Here is a 12432-nt window from a genome sequence, read left to right as displayed (position 1 = left end):
AAGGTCCCAGTTGAGGCCCTCCCTATGGGTACTGAACTTAGCTATCAGCCTCCGCTCGGCCACTTTTCGCTGCTGCCAGTCCCGAAGTCTGCCTTGGAGGATGGTCACCTGAAGGTCCAAGGTCGAATGTCCTGGTCTGCTGAAGTGTTCTCCAACTGGGGGAGAACACTCCTCTCTGTTTTGTGCGGTGACCATTCATCCGTTGCCGTAGCCTCTACTCAGTTTCATCAATTTACCATGTCTCAGGACATCCTTGCCTACAGCATATGAGATAGACAATGTTGGCTGAGTCGCATGAGAGGTTCCCCCACACATAATGGTGGTAAACCCATTGGACTATAAGCTGGTGTAGCGTGATTTTTAACTTTGTACGCCCCATTCCAACACCGGCATCTCCAAATTGTAAGAGCACAATGGTTCCAACTAACCCCATGGAATGTAGAGATTCGAGAAGGCAGAAAGGCACCACTTTCTCATGTGCAATTAGAGATAGTAAATACTGATTTTGCCAATGGCACCCACATCTCATGAGCAATAAAATTAAAGAGATGATAATCCACTTCCTCTTCTTGCTGATACTCATTTCTCATCCAAAATTGGTTCCCATGTAAAATTAGGTCAATCTGCAGAAATTTATTTTTCATTAAGGAGTAGGATTTTTTATTGTCTCTTGTGTTGATGCAGGCATTTGATATTTTGGACTCAAGGCCGTAAACATTCTTACAGCGATGTGTCTGCTAGAAACTGCTATTGCTGGCTTGATTTCACATGTCTTCTATGCATACACCTTTTGGGAGGATGAAATGTATGTCATGCAATTGTTCAGGACCATATTAGTGAGAACCTCCTGAAATACCAAGCTATCTAAATTTTCTCTTTAACTCTTTTTGCCAAATAAATAGACACTCAATGTTTACTGATTTATGATCGATTGAAATTATTTATATTCTGAGTAGATTAAAGTGATCCTATGGAAAATAATTTCAAGGTTGTGCTGGCTTTGATAGGTATTATTGCTGCTGTTCCAATTTTTGAAGTTGGCTAAAGATTTGTTTTCAAAAGCCAGAATTTCATTCTAGGGATAACAACTCAAGCACATGCTCCCCAGCAGAACACCTAGTTTTGTTGATGGTCAGGATTCTTTTCTCTGTTTATAGTTTGTACTGGTAGGAATGTTATTTTTTTCTCCTGTAATGTCAGATGAGTCAAGTTGGTGTTCATCCTTAGATTTTTCCTATAGATAAATAAAAACCATGGGGATTCCAACATGAATTTCTGAAGTTTCCTTTGTAAGACCACAACAATAGAGTACACGTCTTGTATCTGTGAGGCCCCCACATTCATCTGCCAGCATCTCCATACTCCTTAAATTTCAAACTTGTGGACTGGACTACTGGAATGGGTGGTAGAATAAGACTTTATAAATTGTTTTTAAAGGGAACCAAGTAAGTTCCTGTGAAAAATTAGATTTCGGTGTTCTTAAAATAGCAAAGAAAGTAGGAGAGACCTGTTAGGACAGATAAGGAGGGGTAGTTGACTCACCTCTTTTTAACTTTCTCTTGTTCGCTACAAAAGATGCTTTTATTTGTTTGTATGCAGCTTTCATTCTTCACTTAAAACATATTTACCTCGATCAAAATTACGCAGAAAAATAACAAAGTTTGCTTGAGTAAAAGAAAGAAAGATCTGCCATGCTTTCCCAGCAACGCACTCAACTCTGATCTCCAGCATCTGCAGACCTCACTGTCTCCCTGAAAGAAAGAGTAGTTTTATTATCTACCAACCCTGAGAAAAGTAATAAAAACATATCAAATATATGCACAGGTACTGCTTTTAAAAAGAAATAGGCTATTCATTTTTTAAGAAAAAAGTTCTTGGGGTCTTTGAGATGTTAGCTTTTTGATTCATGTTCTGCGGCAGTGACAATGTTTGCAGATCTTGAATTAATGTTGAATGGTTGTTATCGCAAGTTACTTTGTAACTGGGCACAAATTTCAAGATGGAGATACAGGGAGAGAGAGCTTGGAAGTGTATTTGTTATTATCAGTTCACATTGCTTTCTTTCTGGTTTGCTGCTGAAGCAGCTGTTTACACAGGACCATTTGCAAACTCCCAAATCTACTCTGTTGTTGTTCCTAATTGAAAGCTCTGCAGTTAATATTTTATCTTCATACATGTTGATTTATTATGCAAGTGTGCATGAAACACAAGATGCAAATTCCTTGACACTGAATCAGTTGAGTAGTTTCTTTCAGTTCTTAGGTAACTTGGTAGTCTCAATGTTCAGCCAAATTTGGTTATTTCATTTGGGTTCTCTGGACTGACACAAACTGTAATCAGGTGATCACAACAGCCATCTTAGCTCAGCATTTGTACCCTTTTAACAAAGAAAGTCTGTGAAGGCCTCTACTATTAAAATTTGATGACGGAAGTTTAATTACGATAGCTCAAATTTATCATTGTCGGAACAGCCTTGTTGAGATGAGTATGAGAAACTATAATTAAATAAAGAGAGAAAAAAGAAAAAAGGCATCATGTGGCAACTCAAAAACGAATGAGTGTTACTGGGTGCAAAGAGAATGAAAGAAATATCCTTTTGTAGGATGTAATGACAGAGACTAGGGGAGTGGGGAAACTATTGTGCGGGGAGCAAAGTGACGAGTGCACATTGTCACAATTTATTGATCAGTGATGAAAGGATAAGAGTGCAAAGCACTGCAGTCACTAGGAGGGTTGTCGGAATATGGGAGTACATTTGTGATTGTGCCATGAACAGGAGGGCTTGGTTGCTGTCAGAGTACAGAGGACACAACAGAACAACACATCTCTGTACAGAATGAGCAGCATATTCAAGAAGAATTGAAAATAAAATTTAAAAGTCTTATGCAGAGCGAAGAAGTAATTTTATTGTAGATATGCATTTTTGCATTTATGTGCACACCGAGGAAAATATTTTACTAAAAGTAGCAAGCAACACTGGGCTGTCTTGAGGAGGTGGAGGACATGATATAAATGGAATGTTTCTTTTTTCCCCTTTATCCCAACCACAGTCTCAGAAACATTTAAACATTGGTGTGCTTGGTGTGTCTTAGCTAGTGGCACACTTGATACTTGAGTTAGACCCACTAACGAACACAAGCTTAACACTGCGGTGCAGTTGGAAGGGAATGCTGCAATGCGAAAGCTGCTTTGTTTCAAATGAGACGAGGATACTATTCGATATTTATCCCTCAATCACTATCACAGAACTGATTGGCCATTATCATGTTTGCTATGCACAAGTTGACTGCTGCATTTCATGCCTTATAACAGGGACTATACTTCAAAAGTAATTAATTAACTGTTAATTGCTTTGGGGGTTGAAGGCATCTTGAAGGGGCTAAGTAAATTCACATCTTTCCCTTTTACTTTTTCACTTCAAATAGTTATCACAATGTGTATCTTGCTTGTTATTTCATGATATTTATGAAAGGAAAATTTGGTCTTTTTATCTGACTTGTATATTATCTCTTAGGTCTTCAGGACTGTTCAGTCTGATTGATAGTCTTTGGCCTCCACTGATTTCTCCAAAGGTCCATGGCCAAAGCCAAGGCAGCCAAGAGGTAATGTGAGAGTTTGTTTTTGACTGATTTAAGTCAGGAAGGGCAGTCTGTTCAAGAAATAGTAAGGCAGGATTTCAATTTATGATGGTACAAACAGATAACGAAGTCAAAAGTGATCTGATTTTCTTGACAACAATAGGACGTCTATTTGTATCCTGACTTTTCCTTCACTAATATTCCTCAGTCTAGACCACGTAAGAGTGCTGATACTGCATGACAGTAGGAATGGGAAACACTTCTTTAGCAGGTTTCATCAATCGGTTGATGCTTAGATTTTCCTCTTCAACTGAAAACTGACAGTTTCCTGCATAAAAACAAATGGGCAAGGTTTTTTATAAAATATCTCTGTCTTTATTCCTGCAAACACTGTGACTAGATCTTGCATGCCAGCAGCAATGAAAGGGCTGTTCAACTCCAGTATTTATTTATTCTTTTATTCTTATGAACTGCAGTGACTTGGAACTTAAATCCTGTGCCAGAAGCTGGTAAGACTAGGAAGGAAAACAAATAAAATTGGTCATACGTCAAAAGAGGGCCTCCTAGCAAATCCATCATTTGGTTGTTTCCTTTCACTGTGTTGAAAGTGATTAATAAAATTTAAGAAATATTGTTTGCATTAAATTCATTACAATTTTTAACAAAAAATCTTTGAAGTTTCTAGTGACGCTTGTAAGCATGGGAACATTGGACTTAAGAATTGTAGGAGAAGTAGGATACTTGAACCTTTAAGCCAGCTCTATCATTCAATAAGATCATGGCTTATCAGTTGTTGGTCTGAATTCCACTTTCCTCTGCCCTATTAACATGGACTTCCTTGTCAATCAAAATCCATGATTTAATGATCCAGCCTCCACTGTTTTCTGGGGAAGAGAATTCCACAGGCTAACAACTTTCTGACAGTGTGTAATTCTCATCATCATCATCTCAAAAGCAAGCCCACTTCTTAAACTGTACACGAGGAAACATGCTCTAAGAATTCAGCCTGTCAAGTCATCAGGATTTTATATTTCTTCAATAAAATCATTTCTAATTCATTTAAATTCCAATTTTTTCAAGCTTTCTTCGTTAGATAAGCACCTTATCCCAAGAATGAATTGAATGAACCTTCTTCATGCTTGCTTTTGTTACCTATCCTTCATTGTCATCAGAAAGTGGCAATTCCCTTCCCATTGTCATTGCTCACATGAATTTATAAATAGAGGAAAAAAAAGTCTTTGAAGTCTGTCGCAAGATTTGTTGTGTGGAATAAAACTAATACGTCTAATACAAGCTGATATTTTTCTAGTCAATAGATTTGATTACTGATGTGCAGTTGCCTGCTCCAAGTTTTTGCTATGTCCTTGCACCTCTTCCAGGAGAGGGGGGAATAAAGGTGCTTCAAAATGAAAATGTCTCTGACCTCTACCAGCCATCAGCATCACACAATTTGAAGCATATTCTTCAGGTAATTGAATGATCTATGGATATGTCAAATAGTTTCAAACTTTGATTAGTAATTAATTTTGGTCTTGTTTCTGATAATGGTGTTAACAAACTATTTGATCTACTTAGTTGTTTCAATCTATATGCCTTTATTGCAGATTCCAATATAAATATGCTATCCTTTTAAAATGAAGTTAATAAAACAGCAGATTTATCATTATGTCATGAACTAAGTGACCTGGATTCAAAGCCAGCTTCAGCAGAAAATTTTGACTGAGGGCTTATTCCAGCATGGAATTATGGTCCGAGACATAAGGGCCTTAATAATTCAAGAGTAGCTGTGGATCTCTTTATGTCCAAGCCAAGAATGTTTTCTAAATGTTGCAGAGGTGGATTATGTCACCTGTGCCCTTTAAGTCAACGTAGATTGTTTGAGTGCAGGAAAATAATGACATAAAAGAAAGTGAAATGTACAACATGAATACAATAATTGTAAGGCTTTTGGAACTGACTATTGACATTGTATTTCAAAGCAAAGTAACTTGCAGCATCTTTATAGTCGACAGATGCAAATAGGACAGTGTGTGAGAAAAGGGTTAGCAATCAAGCTTCAAGCACACGGGACAAATGAATGACAATGAGAAGGGAGATGGTTAATACAGCACTGAAGGTATTATATCTGAATGCACGCAGTATAAGGAATAAGGTAAATGAGCTGTGACACATCAAAATTGGCAGGTATGATGCGGTGAGCATCACGGAGACATGGCTGCAAGGAGATCAGGATTGGGAGCTGAATATTCAAGGATATACATCGTATCGAAAAGATAGGTAGATGGGCAGAGCGGGTATGGTTGCCTTATTAGTAAGAAATGAAATTTAATCAATAGTGAGATTCTTTGTTACCTCTATGAATTCAATTCGGGTTTAGGCAATCCACAAGACTAGTTGATTATTTTTGTAAGGAAATCAGTTAAGAGACTGTTACAACTTCTCATGCCATGTGGTTTGTAGATCCTTTGAAGTCAAAATATAAAGCCAGATTTGTACTTGATGTGGAGTAGATGCTAAATCTATCATCCATTACATTGACTCAAACCTAGATCTTTGAGACTGGTAAAGAAATTAGGGAGTCACTTAGCAAAGACCGTCATGAAATCTTATATCTTGATGAATAACTAGAATGCTAAAAAGAAATTAGTGAATTCCAGAAAGTGTTGTTCAGGTTGCCTACCAGAAAAATGAATGAAATTTAAAGATTTAATGCAATATGTGAACTCGTGGCAAATTTAAAAAGTATAAATGAGATTATAACTTTAAGATATTTAATTTTTAATAATTGCTGAATGCTTTAAATTTTTCAGGAAAAAGACAGGGTAGAAATCCACAGGTAGGATTTCCAGAACTAGGGGATATTGTTGGACAATTAGGGCCAGACCATTCAGGAGAGATGTTAGGAAGCAGTCTACACACACAAGTGCTAGATGTTTGGAACTTTTTTCCACAAATTGCATTGGAATGTTCTATCAGTTGTTACTTTTAAATCTGAAATAATTTTTTTTTTGCTAAACAAAAGTATTCAGGGATATGGACCAAAGGCAGGTATATGACGTTAGGTCACTGATCAGCCATGATCTCATTGAATGATATAATAGCCTTGAGGGGCTGAATGTCCTACTTCTGTTCCTATGTTCCTGTATTCCACTCCTGAGTTCCTGTCTCTCGCTCATCATGCACCCAGTGAAATGAGGCATTTGCCCTTTGCCACCCATTGCACGAGTTTCCTTCGCCGCCTCATGAGATGGCAGCGATTTTCCCCTCCAAAGAATTCCTTTTGTTCAAAATGACAATGATCATTGGAAGATGGAAGCTCATCATCACCTTCTCAGGCGCAAAACAGGACAGGCAGTAAGCGCTGGCCCAGCCCATGTCTCACACGGGAATAAAAAGCATTATGGTGGAGTTGCATTGGCAAATTGTTGATTTTTTTATTTTTTAACAATCCCTAACTAGGTTGTAACCCCTGTCAACACAACCAGAATCTTTTATGTTTCAGTGAGATTGCCTTTCATTCTCCTAAACTCCAGGGCTAGTTTAGTTAGCCTTTCATTATAGGGCAACCTTCTCATCCCAGGGACCAATTTAGTGAAGCTTTGCTGTGTCGCCCCCTTCCTTAGATATGGAGACAGAGGGTGTATATAGAAATATGTGACCTCACCAAAACTCTGTAATTGTAACAAGACTTTTTTATTTGATTACCTTGATTGGCTGATGGGTTGAGGAGAGGGCAGATGGAGTTTAATTTAGAAAAATGTGAGGTGCTACATTTTGGAAAGGCAAATCAGGGCAGGACTTGTACACTTAATGGTAAAGTCCTGGGGAGTGTTGTTGAATAAAGAGATCTTGGAATGCAGGTTCATAGTATAGAATAGAATTGCAGGTAGACACCATTGTGAAGAAGGCGTTAGGTTGGCTTGCCATTATTGGTCAGCGCACTGAGTATAGGAGTTAGGAGGTCATGTTGAAGCTGTACAGGACATTGGTTGGTCTACTTTTGGAATGCTGCATTCAGTTCTGGTCTCCCTGCTCCAGGAGGGATGTTGTGAAACTTGAAAAGAGTTCAGAAAAGATTTACAAGAATGTTGCCCAAGGTTGGAGAGTTTGAGCTATCGGGAGAGCTGAATAGGCTGGGGCTTTTTTCCGTAGAACATCAGAGGTTGAGGGGTGACTTATAGAAGTTTATAAAATCATGAGGGGCATGGATAGAGTGAATAGCCAAGATCTTTTCCTCTAGGTAGTGGAGTCCAAAACTAGAAGGCATAGGTTTAAGGTGAAAGGGGAAAGATATAAAAGGGACCTAAGGGGCAACGTTTTCTTGCAGAGGATGGTGCATATATGGACTGGGCTGGCAGAGGAAGTGGTGGAGGCTGCTAACTTACAGCATTTAAAAGGCATCTGAAAGGGTATGTGAATAGGAAATGTTTTAAGGGATATGGACTAACTGCTGGCAAATGGGACTAGATTAATTTAAGATATCTGGTTAGCATGGGTGAATTAGACCAAAGGGTCTGTTTCTATGCTGTATAACTCTATGACTCGACTCCAATCTCCTCGCAAAGGCCATTTTCCCATCCTTATTACTTGCTTTATTGACTTTCTGCAGTAATTGCAGGAGCACCAGCAAATTTCTCTGCAAATCAACATTTAAAAAAATCTTTTCAAAAAAATCCCAATTTGTTTTTGTTCCGACAATTGACAACTAAAATAAAAAGCTTTAACGTCCCTCCAGTAAACTGAAGTTATCTTTTTGCCCTTCCACATTACCTGTCTTTCTGACTTTGCAAACTCTCTGTGTCCTTGCCATGAGCTTGTTTTTCCAGTTAGCTTTGTATCACCAGCACACTTGGATATATTAGTCTTTGTCATTTCGTCTTAAGAATACAATCCCATATACAGAGCAACGTCGGCATTCGGATTATTCGGTATTCAATAATCCAAATATCAAATTATCCGGCAAGATCCGATGCTTGGCTAAACAATGTTATCTGGCATTCGATTATCCGGAATTGGATTAACCGAACGAAATAGTCCCTGCCCACATCCTTTGAATTATTGAGGTTCCTCTGTATCCTTATATTTTTAAAGACCTAACATCTGAATATTTTCTGTACTTACGAATGTCTCCTTTATATTGACCTGCATTATGGTTCAACTTTTAAACAGATTCAAGAACAGAACCCATTCGTAACCCGGGACTACCTGTTACGTGTAAAAAGCTAAGCTCAAAAAACCATAAAACATAGTAACAGAAATAGTCTGTTCAGCCCATTAATTATGCTGCACCATTCAATGAGATCATGATTGCTCTGATAATCTTTAACTCTACTTTCTTGCCTTAGTTCCATAACCCTGATCCTTACTGATTTAAAAATCAGTTTCTCTCAGTCTCAAATATACTTAATGATCCAGCCTTGATTGCCTTCTGCAGATTTACTACCTTCTGAAAAATTAATAGTCCACCTCATTTTTATCTTAAATGGGCAGCACCCTACTGTGAGATTATGCCCACTGGTCCTAGACTCTCCCAGAAAGGGAAACAAGCTCTCCATATTTAACTTAGCAAGTCCCTTAGGATTCTTACTGGAAAAGCTAAGCGGGTCTGGCAGCATCTGTGGAGAGAAATCAGACTTTATGTTTCAGGTCGAGTTACCCTTCCTCAGAACTGATGGTAGCTAGGAAAATGTCAGTTTACTCCTAAAAATCTTGTAAGTATTAATAAGATCACTTATCATTCTTCAAAACTCGAATGCGTACAGGTCCAACTGACTCAAACTCTGCTCAAGGACAATACCTCATACCCAGAATTAACATGGTGAACCTCTTCTCGACTACTCCAACCCCAGTATATCTTTCCTTAGATAAGGGAACCAAAACAGTTCACAATATTCCAAATAATTTTAGCAAGATCTCCCTAATTTTTCTACTAATTCTAATTGAAATAAAGCCCAACAGTTCATTTGCCTTTCCCATTACCTGCTAGATTTCTGTGATTCATGAGCGAGGACCTCCAAATCTCACTTTTCAGAAGCTTTCTCAGTTTTCCCCATTTAAATAATGTTCTATTTTTCTTGTCTATTCTTCCTGACTAAGTGCAGAATCTCACATTTTCCCATGTTATATTCCATCTGCCAAGTTTTTGTCACTGACTTAATCTGTCTATGTAAGTCGATAAAAATATAGTAGTCAATTTTCAGGTCCCAGAACTGACCTTGAGACTCTCTACTTGTCACAGCCTGCCAACTTGAAAGTGTCCTGTTTTATGCCTCTTCTGGACCTCCTGTCTGATAACTCTTTCTCTTGCTAATCTGTTATCAATCTCAGTGAATCTTGCATATTAACTTTTGTGTGGCATGCTATTAGATGCTTTCTGAAAATCCAAAAATACAATATCTACTAATTTCTCTTTCTCTTCACGTGTCATGTCCTCAAAACATAAGAATAAGTTTGTCAGCCTTTTTGTAAAGTCATTTTGACTTGTTCATTCCTAATCTTTTAAAATGCTTTTCAAAGTGCATTGTTATGATTTTCTTTGTAACAACTGCCAGCATTTTCCCAATGACTGATGTTGGACTGACTGCCCAATAATTCTGTTAGTTATCTCCCTTCTTACTTCCCAAGTGGTAAATGTTTTTAAAACATTTTTAGCAGAGTAAGGTAAACCTGAGGTTTTTAATATCCATTGTCAAATGTATTTAATACATAGCATTCTGTTGCTGGAAAATGCTAAAGGTAAGCATGTCAACAATTCCTATAATTTAAAGTAATCCTTTTGGCTTAAATTAAACTTGATGAAGGGCTTTTGCCCGAAACGTTGATTTTAATGCTCCTTGGATGCTGCCTGAACTGCTGTGCTTTTCCAGCACCTCTCTGATCTAGACTATTATGTACATCCAGGTAATTTAAATCGCTAATTCCTGACGATGCAGTAATTATCAATGCTTATTTAAGGCAGTATAATATTTTACTTAAATTTTGCCATTTTTTTTCTACTTAATTTCAGCATGTTCCTGAACAACATCGATGTAGTTTCAGTGCAGAAGTCATTTACACCAGATTCCAGGTACAAGCATGCACTTCACTTAAATACTTCTCAAAAATGGCAATGTACAATGAGTATTTTTGTTTGTGGAGCTTTGAGTATTGTTTTTAAACTGAGAATATGAACATATGGTGGGTAAATGTTATCTGTCAATTGTCACTCTAATTCTGCAAAGCCGATGACTGCTTTAACATCAGAGATGTAAATGGGGCTGAACTCCAAAATTGTGAGCTGAATATCAGCATTACTGATCTTGTGGAAAAATCACTGATAGACCAGCAGGAGAAACTTGGACTGGGGACACTTCTGAAATGATATCCAAAGTTGCATTAAAAGACTTTTAACAATTGAAGCTTTCTTTGCGTTTGAGATGATAACAGGTAGTAAGAGTTTACCTTTGTTAGGTCTCCTTCCTATCGTATTTGGTTTGCGGGTCAAAATCATTCCTCTGGTATTCAGTTCCTATGTCCATACATGAAGCAAGACTGTAATAAGATGCGGAACCAGATCACAGAATTCAAACTGACGGTTGGCAAATTAATGATCCCTTCAGTCACTGAATTGATTGAATAAAAATTTGACATTAGAAATTGCTTGGTTAAATTTACATTTTGGTTTTAGAACTTGAGCAATTATCTGGTAGTTGTTACTGCCATAGTTGCACTTAAATAGCTTTGATGGCCCGGGTTCAATTCCAGCCTCAGGCGACTCTCTGTGTGGAGTTTGCCTATTCTTCCCGTGTCTGCGTGGGTTTCCTCTGGGTGCTCCAGTTTCCTCCCACAACTGTGCAGGTCAGGTGAATTGGCCATGCTAAATTGCCCATAGTGTAAGGTGCATTAATTAGGGGTAAATGTAGGGGAATGGGTCTGGGTGGGTTACTCTTCGGAGGGTTGGTATGGACTTGTTGGGCCAAATGGCCTGTTTCCACACTGTAGGGAATGTAATCTAAAACTGGTAGTTAGTTCTGATGTTTACGGCAGCCAGTATGTCATATATAGTTTTTGTTAGCGTGCAGAAATTTTGAATAATTTGTTCTTAAGAACATGCACACATTCAATTTAGGAACAGTAGTAAACCATTTGGCCCCTCAAGCCTAAGCTGTGATTTAGTAATGGCTGGCCTGACTTTGCCTTAACTTTCTATCCTTCTTTCACACTATAAGACATAGCTGCAGGGTTAGGCTATGTGGTCCATCGAGTCTGCTCTGCTATTCAAACATGACTGATATGTTTCTCCTGCCTTCTCCTGTAACCCTTGATCCCCTCACCTGTCAAAAACCCATCTACGTCTGTCTTATATACACTCAATGACTTGGCCTCCACAGACCTTAGCAGTAATGAGTTCCACAAATTAACCACCCTCTGGCTGAAGAAATTCATCTCAGTTCTAAAGAGTCATTCCTTAACTGTAAGGCTTTGTCCTTGGGTACTAGTCTCTCTTACTAATGGAAACATTTTCTCCACTTTCATTATACGGGCCTCTAAGTTTCAATCAGAACTCCTCTTATTCTTCTAAACTCTATTGAGTACAGACCCAGAGCCCTCAACCACTCCTCACATGATAAGCCCTTCATCCCCAGAATCATTCTTGTAAACATTCTCTGGACCCTCTGCAACTTCCTTATATATGAGGCCCAAAACCACTTTCAATATTCCAGATATGGTCTATCCAAATCCTTATGCATCCTCAGCAGTACATTTCTGCTTTTGTATTCTAGCCCTCTCAAAATCAATGCTGAGATTGTATTTACCATCCTCAATGTTAACCTTAGGCGAATCAAAGTCCCTTAGTGCTTCAGATTTCTGTATT

The 12432-nt window shown here is 38.2% G+C and overlaps 1 protein-coding gene across 8 annotated transcripts in view; it reads left to right on the top strand.

Moving 5' to 3' along the window:
- Positions 1 to 12432, top strand: part of spidr (scaffold protein involved in DNA repair) — a 261755-nt gene that overhangs the window by 209790 nt on the left and 39533 nt on the right. For all 8 annotated transcript variants that reach the window (XM_060823482.1, XM_060823492.1, XM_060823487.1 and 5 more), the window contains 3 exons: positions 3515 to 3602; positions 4888 to 5046; positions 10585 to 10644. In XM_060823482.1, the coding sequence (XP_060679465.1) occupies positions 3515 to 3602; positions 4888 to 5046; positions 10585 to 10644 (307 nt within the window). The remainder of the gene's footprint in view (positions 1 to 3514; positions 3603 to 4887; positions 5047 to 10584; positions 10645 to 12432) is intronic.

This window comes from Hemiscyllium ocellatum, chromosome 4, assembly GCF_020745735.1.
Source record: "Hemiscyllium ocellatum isolate sHemOce1 chromosome 4, sHemOce1.pat.X.cur, whole genome shotgun sequence".
NCBI classification, from domain to species: domain Eukaryota; kingdom Metazoa; phylum Chordata; class Chondrichthyes; order Orectolobiformes; family Hemiscylliidae; genus Hemiscyllium; species Hemiscyllium ocellatum.
Note: the sequence above shows the minus strand (reverse complement) of the source record. Positions and strands in the feature narration are given on the sequence as shown.